Source organism: Haemorhous mexicanus, chromosome 18 (genome assembly GCF_027477595.1).
Source record: "Haemorhous mexicanus isolate bHaeMex1 chromosome 18, bHaeMex1.pri, whole genome shotgun sequence".
Classification (NCBI taxonomy): Eukaryota; Metazoa; Chordata; class Aves; order Passeriformes; family Fringillidae; genus Haemorhous; species Haemorhous mexicanus.
Window position 1 is genome coordinate 7,570,509 of NC_082358.1, and position 23,725 is coordinate 7,594,233.

At 38.0% G+C, this 23,725-nt stretch overlaps 1 protein-coding gene across 7 annotated transcripts in view; it reads right to left on the bottom strand.

The window, feature by feature from the left end:
• Positions 1-751: 751 nt before the first annotated feature.
• Positions 752-23,725, bottom strand: part of ZMYND8 (zinc finger MYND-type containing 8) — a 49,274-nt gene continuing 26,300 nt past the window's right edge. For 4 of the 7 annotated variants that reach the window (XM_059862827.1, XM_059862824.1, XM_059862826.1 and 1 more), the window contains exons 6-21: positions 23,043-23,135; positions 21,680-21,767; positions 21,001-21,056; positions 20,469-20,546; positions 19,315-19,430; positions 17,797-18,278; positions 17,313-17,453; positions 13,953-14,105; positions 12,480-12,983; positions 11,343-11,711; positions 9,600-9,790; positions 8,976-9,056; positions 7,900-7,978; positions 7,130-7,369; positions 6,822-6,979; positions 752-6,533 (exon numbers count right to left, since the gene is read on the bottom strand). In XM_059862827.1, the coding sequence (XP_059718810.1) occupies positions 6,519-6,533; positions 6,822-6,979; positions 7,130-7,369; positions 7,900-7,978; positions 8,976-9,056; positions 9,600-9,790; positions 11,343-11,711; positions 12,480-12,983; positions 13,953-14,105; positions 17,313-17,453; positions 17,797-18,278; positions 19,315-19,430; positions 20,469-20,546; positions 21,001-21,056; positions 21,680-21,767; positions 23,043-23,135 (2,844 nt within the window). In that variant the 3' untranslated portion in view covers positions 752-6,518. Of the gene's footprint in view, positions 6,534-6,821; positions 6,980-7,129; positions 7,370-7,899; positions 7,979-8,975; positions 9,057-9,599; positions 9,791-11,342; positions 11,712-12,479; positions 12,984-13,952; positions 14,106-17,312; positions 17,454-17,796; positions 18,279-19,314; positions 19,431-20,468; positions 20,547-21,000; positions 21,057-21,679; positions 21,768-23,042; positions 23,136-23,725 lie in introns of those variants that run through there. The other 3 variants (XR_009488762.1, XR_009488761.1, XM_059862828.1) reach the window with 3 other exon arrangements.

Consider the following 23,725-nt stretch of genomic DNA (forward strand, 5'->3'; position numbering starts at 1 on the left):
AACATGCACAGACACATACCCAGCTCTTGCTCAGTTCCTTCACCTGTAGTTTTATGTATTTCTGCATTTTCTACATACTTTACTAGGATTTGGAAACCTGTTATTTTAGAGGAGGGAAGAAAACTTCTCTTCTGTAGAAAAAAACAATGCTCATTAATAAAAAAAAAACCTCCACAGGCTGGAACAGGTGTCTGTAAGCAGTGGGGTTTCCTACAATTTGTACATCACTTTCTTTTTCCTCTAACACAAGGCCTCATTTCAGCATCCAAGTTCCATGAGGAAGATCAAACCTCATTTCAGGCTTTCAAGTTTTGTGCTTTTCTATAAAGAGCAGCACTGGGAACATGAACTGTGGTTGCTTTACAAATGCCCAGAACAAGGTAACTGCAGGAGCAGGAACTTCAGACAATATTCATAGATTTTACAATGCTTCATTGGCTCCCTCTTTAACTTATGACACACACAGAGAAGTCTTGCCCAATTCATGCTCTCTTGAGGGGCTGCAGTTGCACTCAGAGCCCCCATTTCTACCCCCAAATACCCCTAACACTGACATGTATCTGTCCAACCCCAATCCAACCACTGAACAAATGACACACAACATCAAATTGGACAGGCTTGGATCCAAAGGTCCCACACTTCTGAGACAGAAGATGCCAACATAACTGAAATTACCTGTGATCTGGAGACTCTGCAGAAATGAACATTCCTCCAGACTGAACCAAAACTGGAAATCCAGGAACACAGAACATTTTTCTAAAACAGTTTAATAAAAAAATTGTGACGTTTCTTGAAAAATTGGAGAAACCCAAAGCACATTGTGTGTGTCACCTGTCTTAGTCACAAAGAAACACAATTGTCAAAAAAGATATTTAAGTTTAATACAAATTTTTTACAAAGAAAATGTGAAAAAATACTTCCATATGCTAAAAGCAATTATGCTTCACAAATAAGGCCAGCTAGGCTAGTTTTGACACAACTGCAATTAATGAATATTCTGTTCTCACTTTTTTTTTTATTCTAATACTTTTTTCCCTCTAATCTGGGTACTAGCTGGAGACTGTACAAACCGCATTCTTATATAAACAATGGGAGAAATCAACATGACTAAAATGTACAACAGGATGTACTGGAATGATATCATACAGTTAATTTTCTCATATACATACATCACCTTTGCTTTGTTCAATGCTTTCGTTTTACACAACATACAAAATGGGACTACAGCCTCAGTGTAACAGACAGCATCTCCAGGGGTACTTCCTCTCATACTGCACTGCTTCATGCTCACAGAAAACAGAAATTCCATCATATAAATAATACATGCTCTGGCCCAGCATCAAAAGTCCTTTGCCCATGTTTCCCAATGCGTGTTTTTCTCCACACCTAGTTCTTCTTCCAAGTCCTTTGGGAGGATTTTTAAAAAATAAGAAAACTGAAGCATAGCAACAAACTTTACCTTCCTTGATCTTTGATATCAGTAATCAGAAATCCTGCTACAACCAGCTGCTATTACACCTTGCAAATTTTCTGATCTTAGACTGAATGAAATTTTAAAATAATTTAAACCTGTAAACAACATTAATATTTGTTGTCAGCCTGGTCATTGTGAAAAACAGTTTACATTTTTATGAATTTCAGGTCCATAATTTGCCTAATAGTTAGCTGAAAAGAGATATCCTTCATCACTTGGTGGTTCAGAAAAATTCCAGAAGAGTTTCAAAGTGCAGAAGTTTTTTTCACTCCAAATGCAAACAGTTGTTCAGATTTTCTGTATCAGATTATTTGATGCAGTTTCCCAAGACCAGTTCTCAGCATTAGGTTGTGGTAAGGCTCTTTTAAACCTTCCTTTTCCAACTTCCAACACTCTTTATAAGTTAAAGTCAATACAAATATAAAAAGGAGATGGTACTCTAATGACATCCACAAATTGTACATTATTTACAAAAGAAGCATATATTTCATATGGATCTTACCTGTCCTTAGCTTTTCTAAGCCAGCACTAATGCTTTACATTAATGTAGTGTAATTAATGCTTTGTACACATACACAAAGCTAAAGTCTGAACCTCTGAGGTTAATCCAAACAACTGTGTTTATTTGTCACATTTCTATTAGATTTTTTTATTCCAACAATTGTATGAACTTCTTGTTAGCAGTTAGACTCTTCGTACTTGGACTGGCATTGTGGTCTGAACATACTGAACTCCAGTTCTCACTGCCACTGTCCCAGCAGAAGGACTTACCACTACAGGAATGGTCTGTGGATTAAAACCAAGAGAAACAGATTGTTATGTTAAAGGTCACATAAACATGACCACAGAAATAGAGATTTGTTTTCCAGGGGAAATCCAGAACAAGTTCCAATTTTGTGCAAGAACTAATAATACCTTTATTACCACAGTATTACCTCATTCCAGGGGAGGAGTAGTGCATTACTTGCCTATAGCCAAGAGTTTCTGTGTTCTCATCACTGCTCTAGAATTACAGGGACAGGAGGTGCTATAGGGGCTGCACACACTGCCTGTGCTTGGAGGGTGAGGGTTTCAGAGTTACATCCAGTTATGTATTTCTGCAAACTAATACGTGGGAAGAGGAAAAAGGGCTAAGAAAGTCCTTTGTCACTTGAAAAAGTTCTGACAAATCAAACTGGAGTACAAAAATACCCTTGTTTATAAGTATATTCTCATTACACGTTACTTAAATCTTTTTCCCCAGAAGGAACTTTTCCCCCATGCATTCAGTCTACACAGAAGAGAACAAAGAACATCCATTTGAACAAAAAAAAGTACTTAAGTTAACTTCTGCACAAATCAATAGCAAAAACATCAGCGTTACTGGGAACTGTCTTACACACCCTGTAAAAATATTAATATAGAATAAACTTTACACTTCCATCATACTGATCATGATTTATACATCTCAACAAATGGAGTTTCAGGACATCTCTATAGGTGGTAATTCATTCTACAGATGCAGAGACAAAGGCACAAGAATGTTAAACAATCTGGTCAAGGTCACATCACTCTGGAGATCTGTAAGAGGATTTATTGAACCTAAAGTCTGTATCTTAACCTTCCTCCAAAAACGTGAGAAAGTCTAGAAATGTCTCTACCATACAAACTGCAAAGTGTGTTCCAACACAATTCCAGTGATGCACAACTGGTGATCAGACAAACGCATCCATTTCAGTTCACAACATCTTGTGGAAGAAACAGGGAGTGAGATTTTGAGGAACCTGAAAGGGATGCACAGATCTTCCCCCAATGGTAGTGTGACATTCCAGAGAGGACATGGAAGAACAAATACAAGTTCACCGAAGCCCAATGTTTCCCCACACTGATTCAAGAAACCACATGAGTGTCTTAATGATATTCCACAAAGACTCTGAGTATCCCTGCTGAGATGGATTACAGCTCCTTTGTGACTGAGTCTGTGCCTTCCAGAAGCCTACTCATTCCATTCCCTGGAATGCAAAGAAGATGGGTTCATATTTTTACATTATTTTAACTGCAGGAAGAATAAAAAACAAACATGGGACCAATTTGCTAAATAAATTCAAAATTACTGCCATTTTGTAATGATTTCAGACGTGTTTACAAGGTTCAGTGGAAATGGTACCCAGAAGATACAATGGAAGTTGTTCCTAGTTGGACACAAAGTGCAAACTGAATTCTAAAGAAGCCATTATGTAAGTCACTGTCAGTACTAGAGCTGGGGACATTAAGGTTGCCACAGTTGCCTTTTAAATATACACACTTACACACATGGAATTAATTAATTAATTAATTTCAGTTCTCAGCGCGATCGGAATATGGAATGTGCGAGACTCCTTAAATGTGTTAAGATCATTCCCTGAGAGGTAAGTTTTCCACCTCTGCCAGTTTTACACATATGTACATTTTGCATACATATTAAACATGCACTAAGGTTTAAAATTATTTAAATTGCACGTGCAGTCATTAGAATACAGAGGTGTCTGTAGCTGTGCAAGACTAATGCAAATGTGTACAAAGTTATAAACATGCACAAATAAAGTTGGAAACCTTTCACACCTTCCAATTCTGCTTTACATAACTCAACACACTTTGTGTTACAGAAAACAGATGAGGATAACTGCCATTTTTCTGAATATTACACAAAACCACCGTAGGATCTTACAACCTTGCAGCTATTCACAAAAGAAGCCTGATGTCTTAGAAGTCTGCTACTGGATTTTAAAACGCATACAAAACCTTGTTAATGGTAGTTCAGTCCAAGCAACTCAGGGCCAATGCTGCAAAGGTGCACAGTGGTCTCAGGTGAGACCAAGTGGAATTGAAATGCTGTGAGGAATGTGGGAAGTCTCCATCCCCACAAGAGCTGTGTTTGTGTGGAATCTGATGGCTGTGAAGCACTGTTTGTGCATGAGCGTGTATCCACCAACACACACAGGTGTGTCCTGCAGCTGGGGGTGTGCACAGGCAAAGAGAGAGACAGAGGAACGTCACCAGCACATCAGGCCTCACAGTCACAGTGTGGGTAAGGTACACTGTTAAATCACATCGTTTATAACAGTGTCTTTTGAGTCAGAAATGAAGTTACCCACACGTGGGCTTCCCTGCTGAACCCAGCACAGAGGCAGAGCACGTGCTGTGATCAGGGCAGCGTCAGCTCAGTAGCTGGCTCTGACATGAGCACTGCAGAGCACAAACAGCTGAAACAACAGGCTAATATGGTGCATAAAATACAAAAATCCAACTCACTTTTGTCCCATCTACTGTGACTGACACTAGGGAATTCGGATGTCCTTGGTTAAGCCTTTGATGGAAAAAACCCAGGCTGATTCCAATGCGATTTCTCGTTTCGTTATGCTAATGTGCAAGACTGCATGGGAGAGACACTGCTGACAAATGCATACTCTTTTTCACAGGTACTGAGATGTCACAGGAATATCAAGCATAGCTCAGAAATAATTAAATCTCTAAATCTCTTTAGGATACCATAGACAAAACGATACTTAAAAGATATTTAAAATGAATTCTATATATTTACATTGATGTTGTGGTCGAGTATATACATGAAACAGACCAATAATGTGAAATGGCCTCTGCCTGTCCTCAGTGCCTTTGCCAGACTTAAAGATTTCTGAATCCTTGCAATCATGAATGGAATGAAAGGGTGGAATGTTGCACAGCAAAATAAAGCATTTTGCACTGCAATTTGAGACTATACCAGTGAATTCATCTCTTGATACAACAGCAGACGGAGACAACCCCCCAGAGATACTGAGCAATTTTAATGCCAGGAACAGCATTGCTGCAGACTTTAAGTTATGACGCTGTACTTACAATTGTGGGTTGAGTAGTTGGAATAAAGGTGGTGGTCTGCGGTACCTGGACCAGTTTTATAGGCTGGGTGCTTGTCACACCTGTTGCTATCTGCAGAGACAGCACAGGCAACCTCAGTAGAAGCCTCAGCTTGTACATAAATTCCACCTAGTTGTTACATTATTATTGTTATGATATGCAATTTATGTTGGATGTTTTCTTTGTGTTAAAATTTGGCATCTTAATGAATTCACGGGTTACTTCTTTGTTAATAAAACAAAATTCAAATTATGAACATGATCAATGTATACAGCATGATGTTTAAGGTAGAACATCTATATAAAAGCAATTCCATATCTGTGTAACTGGAATATTCCCTGGCAGGTTTTAGGCCTCACATTCCCTACTTCCCCAATAATACAAAGCTTGTGCTGCCATAACAATGCATACAGACATTAGGTGAGTGAGCCAGAGTTTAACCAACTTCATAAAAACATTTAAGTGAAACAGCACCTCCTTTTCCCCCCTTCAAATCTGTTCCCCAAATTACTCCCTTAGATGACATTTCAAGCCCAGAGATCTAACACCAGACAGTAGCAAAAGTGTCAAGAAATGAACACAGCTCTCTAAATTACTATGCTTCCCAATTCTACAGGACTATCTCGATGAGACATCATGCTGGAATCACAATACTACAAAATTAGTTTGCTTTTAATATTTTAAAATACAACAAGGCTCCTACTGATGTGGAGGATCATGTGTAAGGGTTTGAAGGATCAGCCCCACCCTCCCCCCACTAAAATTTTTCATTTAATAAATCTTGCAAGGGCAGAAAAAAACTGATGCCAAAATTGCTAATAGTCAAGCCCTACCTATAAAGCAGAATCTTCTCTATAAACATTTTCTATATATGCAATGTTAAGTCCCTTTTTTTAGAGCATTTGCTCATCCTTGCCTACTGAAAACTATCAGAGTAGATGCTATGGAGGATTTCAAAACTGCTCCGTTAACCGTAGATCCAGGTGAAGTGTTGTATCAGTGTTATGGAACATTGTGGTACCCTAATGGCAGTCTGTGGTGAGAAAGTAAGTTGGTTTGAATGCAGGTCTTGAGCTTGGCCTCTGAACCCCCAGGCAAGAAGGGCTTGGAAGTGCTGCAGTCAGTATTGCTTATCAGAAGGCAACTTGTATCGAAAGATCCAGACCAGAAGCTACACTGATGGGTCCTGGAGAGAGAGAGAGAAAGAGGTCCAGTCCCCCTTGGCTGGAAGGATCAGTCAAGCCAATACAAGCTTTTTTTGGGAATTAGTGAAAGGGAAAGGGTGTTCTTAAAGTGCAGAAGGAGATTTTTTTACAAGATGAAGAACAAAACCCACAACTCTTGATCAGTCCCCAAAAAGCACTCTTTCAAATATACAAATGGTTATAAATTCCTGGTTTATCCAGGGAAGCCTTTAGGGGTAGGTTTCAGAGAAATTTTACACATGATTTTTGTTTGAAGTGATGATACTCACTGTAACACTCTCTTTGCTTTTATCAGCTGAACCTTCCTTTTCCTTAGGAGTGCTGGCTGTTTCTGTGGGTGTAGACTGCACGCTTGAACTGGGCTGGGAGGATTTATTTAGTGTTTCTGTGCTAATTTCAGTATCTGTTTCTTGCTGTGTCGCAGTAGCTAAAATCAAGGAAAAAAGAGAATGAGGCCATTACTCAAGGGAGCCAGTCCACAGTCCCTCCTCAGAGTGACATCTGCACATGCAGAACTGAGTCACTGTGCAGCCATCCACCCACCCAAACCCCCCAGCTGTGTAAGAGGCACCATTACCTGACTGTGTGCAAGATTTCATGTGCTCAGGCCAGTGAGCTTGTTGGCAGGGGTAGTCGCAGTAGCTGGTATTCCAACAGCAATAAAAGATGGCCTCTTTCTTGCAGTTGGCACACCATTGCTTCTTCTTGGTCTCATCCACTGCTTGTTGCTTTTCCAGTTCCAGCTGCTTCTTCACCTCAGCAATCAAACGATCTCGTTCCTGTTCCAGGCTCTGACGCATTTCAGCCATTGTCAGTTCTACTCAAAATCCAGAGAAAGGTGGGTTTGCATTTTCCACTCCCCAACAGCAAGGAGCAGAACAGTAATATTCATAAGTTTAAAGACAATATGAAATTAAAGCTAGCAGTCAAGATATTCCCTGAGTCTGGGCATCTGTTTTATACCTACTCAACAAATGAAAGTTTTCCATCTTTTCTTATTCTGGCACCATGATTTTTAACCATTACCTTCCATTTGTTTAACACTTTAGTTCTAGATGTCCCACAAAGAACCAGAATATAGCATAAGCACAAAAAAATACATATGAAGCTGCTGCTAATGTGCTTTGTCTTTGCAAGCCCAAACTTTTGTTCTGCTCCAAATTCAGAAAATACAGAGGATTCCATCTCTTCTCTCATCTCATTTGTTCATCATATCTTAGTTTCTTTAGAAAGCAAAATGTGTTAGTTCTAAGAGGGACAATGTGATGAAGGTAACACATACTATAAGCATTTCCATTTTCTATGTAGGACAATACCTGACACTCTTTTGGACTGTCATTTTCATACCTAGATTATGTTTCATTTCTGAAAGTTCCTGTTGATGTAACCATTGAAGTTTTTCTATCTCAATCCTCAAACGCCGAATCTAAATATTGAAAATTTAATAGTTAGCAATAACAAACAGGGCATGGTGTGTAATACATAATTATTATATAAAAAACCATGCCCAAAGCAATGAGCCATTGTTTACATCAAGGCTCCTTCATATTAACATGAGGAAAAGACAATAGTAAACCCCAAACCAAAGTGTGAAGTATTCTAAATACCTGTTTGCTGGATTTGCTCACCATCAAGAGCACAGGACTCTTTGAAGACAAAAAACTTCTGTTAAACTTGATTCCTCTGAAATATCTCAAATTTCTGACTGGAATCAAGAACCTATTCCTCAGTGCTGTTTGCATTTATTAGCATGACATTTCATGTCTTTTATTTTAACTAGATGAGGCTTAGAAAAGCAGGATTACCTATTCACTGCGGAATGGGAATACAAATATCTTTGCCTAGAACTTTGACTTCCTTATTTTGGTTAAAGCAGGTACACAAATCATCACACTTTGAGCTTTATTTATTCCCATTCATTCTTAGTTTGCACTGCTTAATCTGCTTTTTCCAAGGTTAAAAAAAATCCTTAGAAGATACTAAGTCCTATCCTTAGGGAACATTAAAAGCCATGTATAGCATTTCATTAAAAATGCAAAGTGTTTCAAAGCATTTCAAAGAAGTATTAGAAACTATGGTTGTAATAAACTACTGCACTACAGAGTTTACAAAAATTTTATTTTCAAAAAAACCAACTTCATTTCTGATTTTAAAAAAGGTGGTGAATTCTTGACAGAAGATTGAAGAACCCAGGTTTGATGGCTTAATGCTTATCTTACAGAGGCCACCTGGTATTTTTTCAGTGGCTTTTTTCCACCATTCTAATCATTACTTCTGAAACAGCACAGAAATTACTTATCTCTTGACAATCTCCATATATAATACTTTGTAGATACAGTTATGTAGCACATTTATATATATAAAAATACTAATTTGCATTTTTCAAACTTAAAATGGAAGGGGTTTTTCAATCTTACACTAACCTCAGCTATTGTACTTCCAGTAGTATTTTTTGAAAGATCATTATATATTTCAGTCATTGTTCCTTTGATGGCATCCATCATCTGAAAGACAAAAAGAAAGAAAAGAATTCTTTGATATATATTTTTAATAGATTTCCACTTTCATTTTCTTTCAATCCCTCTACTGGGAACCTATATTGCTACCCTTCTCTCTCTCTCTAAATATATGATATTTATCTGGTTCTACTTATTTAGAAGGTGGAGCACAACAGTTTTGATCAGGACTCTAATTTTTAAGTGTCCTAAACAGGTGAACTGCTTGACTTTCTACTTTTCTAAGAAATTGCTATTGATATAATTTATAAACACAAAATACATAACCATGAATTTGGGGAAGAAACTCAATGCAAAAATATATAGGATTAACTGATTTTTTTTAATCTAAGTATCTAAGAGAGTATGGAAAGCTCACATCCCTTCCCTCAGTGTCACTATGATGAGACCACCCCTTCTCTTTAACAACTTAGCATCTCTTTAATGTGTGAACACACACTTCCACCTGATGAAACTACAGGGTGTTTTAAAAGAGAGGAACAACTTTAAAAGAAAGGGACAACTTCATTAAAACCTTCCTCCAGAACTTACTTTGCTGGTGTATTTAGCAATATCTGCAGCCACATCAGCTGAAGCTGTTGCAATTGGCAAGTCTGTGTTGAGTGAAGAAGAAAGTGTGCTTGCAGATCCAGAGCTGGTAACCATAGAAATAGGCTGAGTGCTTGTGACCAAGGTTATAGTGGATGTGGAAGTGCTCTGGGTGATCTCTTTTTGCTGCACAGCTAAGAAAAGAGATCAGTGAGGGGATCAATCACACAAGGAAAACAATGAAAACAACAGGCAAACTTTCTAACTTCAATATCTAACTAAACTGTGTGCATGTAACCACTTCAGATTTATATTATTTATACAATGGGGCCATCTAATGATTAATTACACAGTGCTCAGCCACTGAACTTGTAGATAATTGTAAGGCTTAGAGGTAATGAAGCAACTACAACTTTCAAACTTATCATTTTAGACTGGCCAGAGCAGAAGCCTCCCTCAGTTCTAATGACTTATCTGCTGGAGTATTTTTTAAATGGTGTTTTTTTAAGAATAAAACTTTTCAAGCTATTTTTTCTGATTCATATTATAAAAGATGTCTTTATTGCCAATTTCCTCAGTAGTGGAATTACTGAAATAAACAATTTATTCACCTTTATGTGCTATATTTCTTTTTATGCCAATTCAGTATATAAGAAATCTACAGATTTTAGTTTTCACACCATAGATTTCCAGACTATAATATTTAAGATGGAACATTGCCATGATGTGCTCAGTAGTAAACAATACTGAGAAAAAAAACTCATGGGCTGAACACAAAGTTTAGCCCCTACTATTAAGATATGTATTAAAGTATGATTCTGTTTAAAGTTTAACATTTAACTTCTCCAATTTTCACATTTAGTTTTCCTCACTGCATATTTCTGTATCAATTTGTGCAGTCTAAAAGCAGAAAGATGCCACTTCCTCAACACTGTTTAAATGACAGAAACAAAAGCAGCTTGGGACCAGAGAAATGAGCCTCTGGAAATGTCTGTATGTGAACCATCACCCAAACCTCTCTCCTCTACCTGTGTGCCAGTGGTGTCAGCAGAGTGGAGAATGTCTCCTCATCAGGCACAGCAGTAAACATTTCAGTTTATTAACTTGAAATGACAAATGAAGCTGATTTACATAAAGTTTTTATTAAGTGAAGTATCAGCAGCACAGGCTTGTGTTACCCTGTGCCAGCTATTGGTGAAGGCTCCAGCAAAGAGGTGGTGAGAAAACATTCTGAAATGCTAGGGCTGTTTGCTCAGTAAACTAGCATCAAAGTCTTGTTAAACAACGGGGATTTAAAAGACAAATCCTGGAGCCTGGGTAATTTCATTGTTGTCAAATTATACTCTGAAAAACCCTTCAGATCTGTCAGATAAAACTGGAAGCAATTTGTGGATACTGAGGTGACACTGGTAAAACATGCAAGTGGAATAGCTAATGGTTTCAGCATATGATCCAGAAAATTATTCAGTTCACCCTTCCAAATCTGTTATGGCTATGAAAAGCAAAAATATTTATACAAACACACAATTTTTTTGTCATTAAAATAAGGAGACATGACTCTAAATACACACCAGAAAGAGCAAGTATAGTGAGTAACTTTTATACTAAAGACACTTAGCAGAGTAGAAGCACACTTTGAGATTTTGTTTATACAGAAGAACTCTTGGCTGTGCACCCTTGGAGCACAGGGATCACTACTGGGGAATTATGGCACCAGAGGCACATATGAGTTAGAAGAGTGTGTACCTTTAACTGCTTGTCTTGTCTGGTATCTTGTCCCCTGAGAGGACTGAGGCTGCTGTGACTGAGACTGCTGGCTCTGCTGCTGCTGCCTCTGTACCTTCTGCATGTGCCACTTCTGAGAAGATGTCTGGAATTTATTGGAAGAATTCCACACCACCCTCTGCACAGCAGGGGCAGTTTCCTTGGGCAGCAGAGGCCTCTGCTTTTTCACAGGGCTCCCTGTGGCAGCAGAGGGAGCACTGACAGTAGAAGCAGCACTGGTGGTTGCTGTCACACCAGCTGGGGGGGTCTGCGATGCCGAGCGGGTGAGCACTGGAGTTTCTGGTAGAGGCTGGGTGCTTGCACTGGAGGAAGGTGGAGTTTTACCTACAACTAAACAAAACATAAAATGTTATGCCTGCTTTTCACCAGCACATCTGATTTGTAATTTTTCATCTAGTTTTTGGAACTACTATATATACCTTCCAGTCTGCTTTGTATTGTTTTCCTCAAAAGTATCAATATTCTACAAGTAAAGTCATTTCAGTCTAGTTGAAAGTGGTGACAATTCAGATGCATCAGTGGCTAAGCAAAACAAGAAGTACAAAACCAAGAAAAACCAGCCTGACCTCATTCAAAAGTTATGTGAGAGGTTAGCACTTGTTAGGGTGTTTCTGCCTTACACCTGTCATCCCAATTTCTTTCAAGAGAAAAAACATTCTAAAGGATTAGAACTGAAGAAACTAAAAACTTTCTAAACAACAGTGAACTGACATTGACAACCAAATGCAGATGACACCACACTGGGCAGGAGTGCTGATCTGCTCAAGGGCAGGAAGGCTCTGCAAAGATCTTGACAGATTGAATCAATGGGCCGGGACAACTTAAGTTCAATAAGGCCAAGTGCTGGGTCCTGCCCAGCAAAAATTATGGATATTCATAGTTCCACTCTGCTGAAAGGAAACAGTAAAACTAATTTTGTTTAAACCAGAAACTACAATGGGCACTGAAAACTTTTTTCATAGTCACAAAGAATGAACAATCACTCCTAAAAATATCTGTATTAAAACAATTTTTATCTTACTGCAAAAATAAAGGTGGCAATTCTACCTTTGGTAAGAACAGAACAGAGGGAAACAAAAAGAAATAATTTCATCCTACCATCTTGTTTAGGAGAAGATTCTTTAGATTCTTTCTTGTTTTTCCTTCCTTCACGAGCACAATGATCATCTCCTAGATCGATGACGAGTTCACTCTCAGAATCAGAGTCCAGTCCTAGATGCACAGTTGGAGAGTCTGTTTCATCTTTACCTTTCAGCTTTTCTTTTGCAGGATGCTGTAAACTCTTTCCCTTTTCAGAAAATTCTTTTTCAGTGTCTGAAACAGCCTTTTCCTTGATCGGTTCTTCTGTCTTCTCCACTTCTGGACTTGTGCTTTTAAGTTCCTCCTTGTCTTCATTCTGTGCTGGAGGCTTAGGTTTTTTTTTCAAGCTCAATGATTCTTTGTCACTTCTTGCACCTTCCTTGTCCTCCCCATCCTCTTGATCATTCTTTGATTTCTGATCCTCATCGCTATATTCACTGTCACTGGTATCAGATTTTTCAGAATCTTCAGAGTCACTGTGTTCTACTGCAGTATAAACAGCTTCAGATATTTCATTTATTCCTAATTGTGGGAAGGAAAGTACATTCCATGCTGACATGAGACTGACTAACATTACCAAGAAAATACTATCAGTCCTTAAGGTACAAAGCTTAGTGCCCTATCCCAGCACCATAATGTATAAGAATGAACTTCTACATACTCCAGTTAATATATTTATTTAATTCAATGGCCCTCCTTTCACTGCTTTTTCCCACTACCTGCAAGGTCTTTTGTTCAACTGAGGACCCAATGCTGACAAATACAAAAATGAATTCTTTTTATCCACAAGAAGCCACCTTAAAAAAATCAGCAACACTATTCACCTGATTATAGTTAGTTACTTACATTCATTCTACTTTGTGCAACTGACAGAATTTAGGAAGAATTCTCCAATTTTTCAACATGCAAAGCAGGTAAGACTATAATCCTCTCATACTATCTACATCAGGATGATACAAAAACAGGTTAAAAGATGAAACAAAAATTTGAAGAATCAAATCTCGTGTTTTAAAACAAACTAGTTGGGTGCATTCTACTCACCTCAAAGAGCTTGAATATTCTCTACTCTGGTTTTAAAACATAAAATATTAATGGTTTTACTATCAAAAACCTCATTTGACCTCCAATTTGAGTGTCTTTATAGCTGGCTGGTTGCAGGCCCCAATGAAGGAGGGATGATGAGGAGGACTCCATGGATATCAGAAGGCTAATTAATTACTTTATTAAACTATATTATTCTATACATCTAAACTGAACCTGCCAAGCACTCAACCCTGCACACAGTCCTGACACACACACATACACCTGGCCCTGACAGGCCAAGGAAACAAAACACCTTTGGCACAAACACAGGCACAGCAAATGGTAAGAATTGTTTCTCCTTTCTCTGCTGTTCAGAGAATGTGAAACCCAGAAATATTCTTGGGAAGAACTGTGCCTTGCTTTTCTCTGTGAGGAGAAATGTGGCTACAGTTCTTGAGGGACACTCACCCAGCTGTGCCTTACAGCTCTCGATGGTCTTGTCAAGGTTGAGCTGGAACCTGCTGCGGATCTGGCGCTTGGGGGAGATGAGCTGCACGGGGGTGCTCTGCTGCTGCACCGACTCACTCAGCTCCTTCAGATCCATCTCGGCCTTGCTGCGATCTGCAACAACAAACAGCAGCTCAGAATAAAGATCTTACACAAAGAACCAAGATGGCCATCCAGATCAAACACTGTCAGACATCCCTCTGGCTGCCCTGGACGGCTTGAGCCCCTGCCAGGGGGCTCAGAGACCTTGGCACAAAGCCAAAGACACCTGTGCCTTTGATTTTAACCCATGGAAAAAACTACCAACTTTATATGAGGATTTGCAAGCCACGAGAGTTTAAGTAGAATGATAGTTAATTTGTCACAGGGTGAAAAAGTAAAATTTTGGGTTTTTAGAATGGGGGTTCAGAAGCCAAGATGGAGGGATTTGGGCATGCCTTGTCCTTCTTAGCCTCCATCTTCTGGGTGATGGTGGCACTTTTGGATTGGTTTAGAGTAGAAACACACTGTCTAACATAGGTGATAGGTATTGGAAAATTATTGTAAATAATGTACACATAGTTTTTAGTATAAAAAGATAGCACTGCCCTGAGGGCGGTCAGCGTGCCACGGACTGACTTGCCAGACATAACTCAGCAGGTCAGGAGAAGAATGTTATAGATAACAGAAAGTAAACAACCTTGAAAGCCACAGCCAAAGAATCCTGACTACTCCTTCAATCTCGAGGCTGGGAAAAAGAGACTTTCTAACACCTTGGGGTCATCTCAACCACAGAAACCCCAAGAAAACACGTTTCACCAAAGAGCTATGCAGACAATCCTGAACATACTGCACTTTTTTTGAAATTGTGGGGTAAACAGTAACTCTGAAATGACTTTACTACAAAAAATGGATTCTTCTTCTCTTCACACACAAAAAACATGCATCAATTATGGGGACATTTTCTCCATCAATGTGAATTTATCAAGAAATTCACATTCAGGTTTGTAAAGCTGTCTGATGGCACCTCTACTAAACTACTGCTGTTATTTACTACTAGGAGTACTATCTTCACAGAGAAAATTAAATAGAAATAAATTCTTTATAATATTATAGGACACATAAAATCTTTATAGTCATCATTTAAAATCCAGAAGTTAGGTCATGAGAATACAAATAAAAATGTGGATTATTTCACTGGATAAATTAGTAAATTCAAGAAAAAATAACACTTTTTTAGTATATGTCAGCAAAATCTTGAGTTTTCATCTACATGTATAGAATGTTCACTCTGAAATGCACACATCTGTCTGCAAAGAATACACACTACAGTGCTAAGGGTAAAACTGTCTTACCAACTAATTTTCCCACTTCAGAGGCTGTATTTGTATAGCACAGTCCTATCCTTCACCCTTTGCCAGGAGTGCTGACACTCCATCAGTTCTCAGGGCACTAAACCAAATGGAGTTAGTTGGGAAAGAGAAAAGACCCATGAAGAAGGGGTAAGAAAAGGAAGAGAATTATGTTTGGCCAGTTAAGCTCCTTCAACTGGCCCACAGTAAGGCAATCCCATAAGCTGAGAAAAACCAGAGGCCACGGAGAAGGCAAAAGGTAACACTGGCACAATGTGCATTTGTGTTGTATTTTCAAGTTTCATTCCAGAGCAGTTAAATAGGACACAGTGTTGCCTTATTTTACTCTCTCTCTCTCTCTATATATATATATATTTACAACATTTTCTGTTGAGGCACAACTCAGAGAAAAGTGAAACAAATAAAAAGGCCTGACCCAATAATTCCTCTGACAGACATTCTCTGTAAGTCTGAATTTCATATCAAGGTACATTATTATTGTTTCTAGCCTGTTACCCAAGGACAGGTCCTATCCTATCAGAGACACAGTTTTCTTCCCCCCAGCTCCCTGTATATCTTGCTCATTCCACCTCCATTTTTCAAATTAGCAAGCCTGCTAGTAGCAACAGATGGTTCATTTCTCTTATTCTTTCTTCCTTTCTGCTGAATTGCAGACCACAGAATCCTCCTAGCACTCTTCTGAAGATAGAAAGTGTCTCTGTTTTCTGGATTCTCACTTTTGTTTTTGCAGAGAGAAACTCTGTTCACATCATATATGACAATGAGACACAATGAGTTATACTGGAAAAATTCTAATATCCACAGAAGAACATATGTCTGGCACAGCTGACACTATTAAATGAAGAAGGGTTGTTCACTCTCATCACCAAAAAGTATATTTAATAAAGGAAACTCCCCTAAACCTGAAAAAACCCAGATATTCTACTTAAAAGCATACAAGCACTTCTTTTATGGTATTACTCATGGACCATAACACCAGATTTTCCAATCTATGCTACTTATTCAAAGTGTTCCAGCTGATGCCTCCCATCTGTGGCTCCAACAACTGCAGCACTATGCATTTCTTAATGTTTTTCCAAATGCATTGTCACCTCAGATGAGGTGACAAACAGCTGCAGGGCAGCAGAAGAAATTAATTCTACAATTATGTCCACACATATGACCCACTGAAAAGTAGACTTGTGAGCTTGTATCCAGAAGCAGAATACCTGTAAGGCACTGAAGACATGAATTCATTATTTGAACTTAAGCCTTCCTGAAGTACCTGGCTAACACCAAGGGGGCAAAATCCTGGTTCTCTGTGTAATATCACATGCAGGTAAAAACAACCAGAACTGAATCAGAACATTCACAGGAACAAAGCATGACTGAGGAAACTGATTTACATGTTTGGCTTGCAGAACTATTTTACCAACTTAGTACTTACCCACTCCATCTTTCAAAATTCCACAATCCCAAAATTTCTAGGGAGTTTCAAGACTTCAAGAATTCTGCTAATTCCTTTCATCCATCTATCTCCCTAGAGAGGGATGGTCAGTGAGGAGGTGATGTGAAGGCAGCAAGAGAGAAGCCCTAGTAAATCCTAAATCCTAAAGATCACAAGAAAACCTTGCCAGCAATTCACTTGAGAGAGACTGAGTGGTGAAGAGCAGCAATGTTCATGTAATTACAACCTTTAGAAACTTACCTACTATTTAGACACTGTTTATTCATTTGTACAGCTCAGCTAAAAAAAGAATTATCTTTTAACTACTTCCTGTTATCAACAAGAAACAGTAATGGAAACTTTCTTTAACAAGATAAAAAACCCAGTAAATCTGATAAAACAATAATTACACGTGTGCCTCATTTAAAGACCTTTGCTCATTTAAAGTCACATACAAGCACATTTGTTCATATTATGCTGCACTGACACCACCATAATTTGTTCAGCTCTAAGAATATTAGGTTTTCAAATATCAGAACTAACCAAGGTTAAGATTCAGAATGCTTCCTGGCGTGGAAGTTCTTTCTTGCTTAGCAGAAATTGGCGTTGATGCTTGAGGAGAGAAAGGTTTGGGGCTGCCTGACAAGCTCCCTGATTGACCTGTTCTTGTTGGTGCTGGAGAAGCTGAAAAAGTACAAAATTAATAAAAATAGATTTAAAACCAGAACACCTACTCATGACAATTCTAATTTTTTTTGTATTTATTTCCACTTTAATACTTCACTTTAATAGTTAAAACTATTTCTGCTATTCAAATTGAACAGGTTTAGTCATTTTTCAAGATTATTCATTCCTTCTCAAGGTGACAGAAAGAACAGTTCTTTCTTATCTGTGATAGTGAAAATTAAATGCATCCCATTTTTTAAAATTTCTTCATAAACCAAGTCATAATACAGCCTGTTCTTAAAAACTGCATGGAATAAAATTAGTCAATTTCCAAAGCCCTCTACCTCTTTTTTTTCTTTACCTGTATTTTTCTCAATGAAGTCCATGGATTCTTCACTGGCACTAAAATGACTGGAAGTTGCTTTTTTCTCTGCATCCTGTTCAACATCAGAGCCAGTGTGAACTGATGAGTTTGTACTCATTGGTGACCGTGGCATATCTGTCAGTGAAATCCTGCGACCTGTGCTACTGCCCAGCATGGACTTGCTCATCAGAATCTTGGGTGACGCTGTCATATCAAAATTTAGTTTGATTTTCTCATGTTTGTCTGTCTTTGCAGTTCCAGCAGCTGGGTTTGCAGGGTCTAACAACATTTGGTATTGATTGTTGGGAGTATATGGCGTCCGGAAAGGTGCATAATTAAATACTCCAAATTTTCTACGAATGTTATCAACATAAACCTCCATTTCTTGCATTGCACTATTGAAGATGCTTTTAGTCTTTTTCACAGAAAAAGGAATTTCTTTAGACATGAGGTAGCAATTATTTATTGGAACCCAGGCCCTATATATAGAACAAAAAATAAAAGATAATATAACTACATTTCATAGTGTCAACTGACATGGCCAGCTTTTCTGCACATACTAATTTATTTTTACCTATTCATAAAGATATGGGTAGCTAGATAATTTTAAAGAACCATCATTACATTCTTTTAACATTTCAGTGCTTAGTTTTGGTAAGTAAGCAAATTGCATGCCTTGGGTTATCACTGGCTTATTTTACTTTACCCAGTAGCAATAAAACATGACTTAACACTGGTCAATTGACAACATATTCCTAATTGGAACAGTCTATGTAAGTGCAAGACAACCATTGCTAAACAGTCTATATGTCATAGCACAAAAATGTAAAAAGCAGGTAAGGAAATGAATACTTCACAAGCACCTCCTTAGAAACATCTTACACCCCAGGCCAGGTTGACCAAATTCCTCAGTGACAGGAAAAGTTTCATCAGCAAGTACTGGACAGATTTTATTTATCATGAGATGAAGCAGACCCTGAAACTCCCTGCCAAGACCCTAAGATAGCAGGAACTTCAACTTAATTATTCCATGAGCCTGTATAGTTGGGTTTTTTACACGTTATTATAAATTTATATTTCTAATTCATGATAAATCAACTTGTATTCATCATGGCTGTGCCCATCTAAGCAGAAGATTCACAAGTACAGAGAACTCCCTTCAAAGCAAAACTGGCATTTTCAACACAGGTTATATTTCTGTATTCTTAACCTACAGGTGTGTACATATTCCCATAATGTTTAGACAACATAAATGACTTCATTGGTTTCCTCCACCTTTAAGAACTGCAGTTCTCCCCAGCACTACACCAGAAACAGGAATTAAGCTGCACACTCACCAGATTATGTATGGATCTTACAATCATGTAAGGAACTAAAACTGTGTTTGCTACAGCATTACACAGTTTTTGTTAGGGTCAAGGTTCTAAAGACAGGATCCAAAAACTTTCAAGCACACAAAATCACAACATGAATTTTTTAAGTACAGCCAAAGACATCCTTTTGTTCAACTCCCACCTGTCATGTTGGCCAAAGAAACGGGCATCGACTTGCCCATCTTTATCCCTCAGTGCTTTAGCAGGCCAGAATGGAAAGCCTTTGAGTTTAGCCCAGACCAAAGGGTGGGGATTGCTCTAGAGGAAGAAGCAAAATGCACAGCAAGAAAATGTAAGCAGTACTAGCTTCAAATCTGATAATAAACATGATTTTATTAAAATTGTATGGATTACTTAGATTCAATAAGGATCCAACATGCACAAGGCACTTCCCAAATACAAGATTCCATTTTACTACATAATAAACCCTGAGAGGACAAAATGATAAAAATACATTTAAAAAACTTGCTAAATGTAAAACCTTACACATCTTAATTAAACTGCTAGCAATTGCCCTTCTTTATTGATTTATTTTTTATCAGTCTCCTCCAAATATATAGCATAACATAAGTTAGGCTAAAGCCAATCTTTGAAATGCTATAATTTTCACTTAAGCTTGTGTCTTGGCAGCTCATAAGACACTACAAAGTCCTTGACTTAGGGTAAGCACTACTTAGCAACAACCAAAACATCAGTGTGTCATCAACATTATTCTCATACTGATTCAAAAATACAGCACTGTTCCAGCTGCTAAGAAGAAAAGGAACCCTTATCCCAGCTGGAACCAGGACAGTCCAAGAAAGAACTTGATGGGTTACACACTTCTACTTCAGAATCTTAAGGTCTTCCCAAATTTGGGTCAGTATTAAACAGGAAACAGACAACCTATCAATAGATCATGAAAGAAAAAGCAAGTCTTAACTGATGCATATCTGCAGAAAGAGATGTTCACATTTCAGAAATCCTCCGAGCACTGAGGGTACCACACATAAGCACTGCTGGCACAAGGCAGTTACCCTATATTTGAGGACAGAGAACTTCTGAACTGGTTGCTGACAGCCTTTACAATTATTTCTGACTGGATCAATCCTTTTGTGAAAACCTGCAATCTTACAGCTAAGTAATTTGAGACAGTCTGACTCCATAAGGGTGATATGCCAGCACAAGCTGCTTGATAAACTACAGCAGCTTTCCTTGACTCAGTAACCACCATAGGATTAAAACAAAGAGGAGATAACATCAAATGAGACCTGCTAGTTTAATGTAGTAGCTAGACCACCATAATTCTCAACTTACACAAGGCTCACAAAACCAATTCTCGCGTTTTTGGCAAGCAGCTAAATAACATTCCGGACATACTTCAATTTCATTCATCTGGAAAGAAAAAGCAGAGCCATTGGAGAGATTAAACAGAGTCCAAAGTATGGTCATTTGCACTTACTCAGAGGAAAATCATATTGTTACAGTAAAAGAACCACAAAGAGAACATCTATGCATCAGAAGATGTTGGTCTCTTTTTCCTGCTCCAAATATTCATTAACAAGACAGGTGCCTTTGAGCAGAACCCATACATCCACTTCCTCCTCTTCCCTCCCCTCCCCACAAGGCTTAATTAGAAATAGTGAATATCCTAGTGGGAGACAAATAAGCCATGCTTTTGCCAAATGCCATTCTGTAGGCCATGGATATGCATACCTCAATGTAAGGAAACCTACAAAAATTATAAATCTGCACTACACATCTTGGAAAATATGCGTTATGTCACTCACAAGTACATGACATGAACACTAAATACACAGAACAATTAATTTAATTGGGGCACTCATACCTCATGCTCACAGATTTTGATGATGACTTTTGCTGTTTGCGTCAATTTGTGATTTCCTGAGGAAACAATAAAATGCTTTAACCAAGAAAATTGTTATAGCAGAACTATGATAAAATCAACAGTTTTCAGATAGAAAAGTCATCTGTAAAAACAAAAGAGAAGATCTAAAAAAACTATGTAAAAACAAATGCATGAACTACATGTTTGCAAAAGCAGACCATCAGCACTTTCTTCTCAATATAACATTTAATGATCTTTAATTGCTCCTTTTTGTAGCCTGTTGCAGCCTTCCCACCACTGACACACTCAATGAGGGATTTGCTGTATGATCTTCTCAATTAGGTCTCAATTAAGTGCTGTATGATGCAAAACATGAAAGCGTTCGGGGCTTGGAACTAGAAGAGGCAGATTGGATCAGGTCATTTAAGACCCAAACCATTCCATGATTCTACCCTATTTGGAATGTTTGCTCTAAGGTGGAATGAACAAGTGACAGCACAGGTTATATCTGGTCCTACAGTTTCATTTATTCCACTTGTTGAAATGAAAAATTGTTCTTTTTGGGCACTATGGTCATTAACAGGAAGGCACTTTCACTGTAGAAGTCTACAAATTGCTCCATGACTTTAACTATGTCAAAGTTTCATATCTAAGGATGTAAGTACACATTAATACCTACCCCCATTGTAAATAATGCAGTTGTGCAAAATCCATTTGGCATCAGCCAAAAATGCTTCAGTGCAACCGTACATTTTCTTTTTAACATTCTGTAAAGAAGAAATTAAGAATGTATCAGGTAACAGAAATCAGTAAGAAGTGACAGCTTCTTCCTGAATGCTGTGTTCTGTCAGTCACACAATAAATAAAACTGACCCCTGGAGGTGTTCAAGGCCAGGCTGGACAGAGCTCTGAGCAACCTGGTCCCGTGGAAGGTGTGCTTGTCCACAGCAGGGGGCTGGAAGGAGATGAGCTTTAAAGGTTCTTCCAACCCAAACCAGCCTGTGATTCCATGATATTTATTTACTGCAGACTTATGATTCTAAATGCTTAAGAATCTCTCAAATTCAAGGTGCCTTTTGACTGCCCTGAAAATGTATGAACTGTCTAAGTTAAATCTAAATAGTGAATTATTTAGATCAATACCTCAAACATTTCCAAAAAAACATGTTTCCTAATGTTTCTGCAGAAAAGTCTTTGGTTTCTTCTACTGATGTATTTATCACTCCACAGCAGTTTTAATTTTTACAGGACACAGAAAAAAATCACAGTACATTAGACAATATGTTTGACAATAGAGTCTACCTAGTGGGGAAAGCAATTTGATTAAATAAAATTAGTCCCATGGTTTTGTTACCATTCTTTATACCATAAAGACATCAGCCTCTTCTGTAAGAACACAGAGAATGAAAATTTGTATCTTCACCAGGTCCTGACAGAACAAAGCTCTGCAATGCTCACTCTTCATTAAGCAATGGAGAATTTCTTCATTATATGTACTTTCAAATTACTATTGAACTAAGAATGAAAGTTCCATTATCCACCTCTTGACTGTTTCTTTTTTCTTCTACACCTCAGGTGCAGTGGAGATTACAGTATTTGTTGAACAATCAGTAAAATGAGTCAGGAATGACTTCTGGATATACATCAAATGGTCCCTAATTAATGAACCAATGATCCATAATGATCAAATGAAACATAAAGCAACATAATGATCAAATGAAAATCCTGCTTGAGGAAGTCCCTCCTGGAGATCATTCATGGAATCAGATGAATTTAATAGAATGAAGTCAGCAGTGTAAGCTTGTCTTTTTAACACTATTTTTTCCCAAGCATTTGTTACTGGCTCAGACAAAACAGAGAAGTTCAGTTAACATGTGATTGGTTTTAAGCTGTAAATGAACTAATTTTCATAATAACCAAGAAACCACCCCATCCATCAAAATAATTTCAAACAACTTCTCTCCCCCTGCCATCAAACATTTTAGAAATGTTACAGATAGCAATCAAACTCAAGGACCTTCCTCAGCTAGCTTCATACAAACCTTCTCTAATGTACAAAGGTCCATTGGATGAAAGATATATTCTGCATAATCTGGGTGTTGATCCAGTGAAACTGGCTTTTGAAATGGCTCTGTCTGTTAGGGGGAAAAATAACCACACTGGTTACTAATACTGAACAGTTTCATCAATGACACAACACTCACTCATTTTCTGTGCTATCAGACAAAATTCTTCAACAGTAATTATAAAATGTTGTGATGTAATTAATAGTAGAACAACAGAAACTAAAGGGTTTCATTTAGCTGATTTTTCATATGCTGGACATGATGAATTGCAAAAATCACAAAAGCTGGGGGATTTGTAAGAAGTACTGTTGTGATTTACAACACAATGGCACATATTTTAGACACGCTGAAGGATTTCCTCAGCATTTTAAAAGAATGTGATACAACCAACTTCTGTGGAAAGAACACTTGCTAATAACAGACAGAAGCTACATTTTCAACATGTATAATCAATACTGCAACAGTGTCAGTGACTAGGACTGTCCATATAAATATATTGGGAAGAGATCATGTCTCCACATTCCCCTTTTATGTCTGATGCAGCATAGTTCACTTTCAGAGAGTAAGAAACCACCACCTTCCACTGGAAAACCACACTTTACTTTCACTACACCTACTGAAAATACATCCAGAAGTTATATCACCAAAGTACAGTTTAA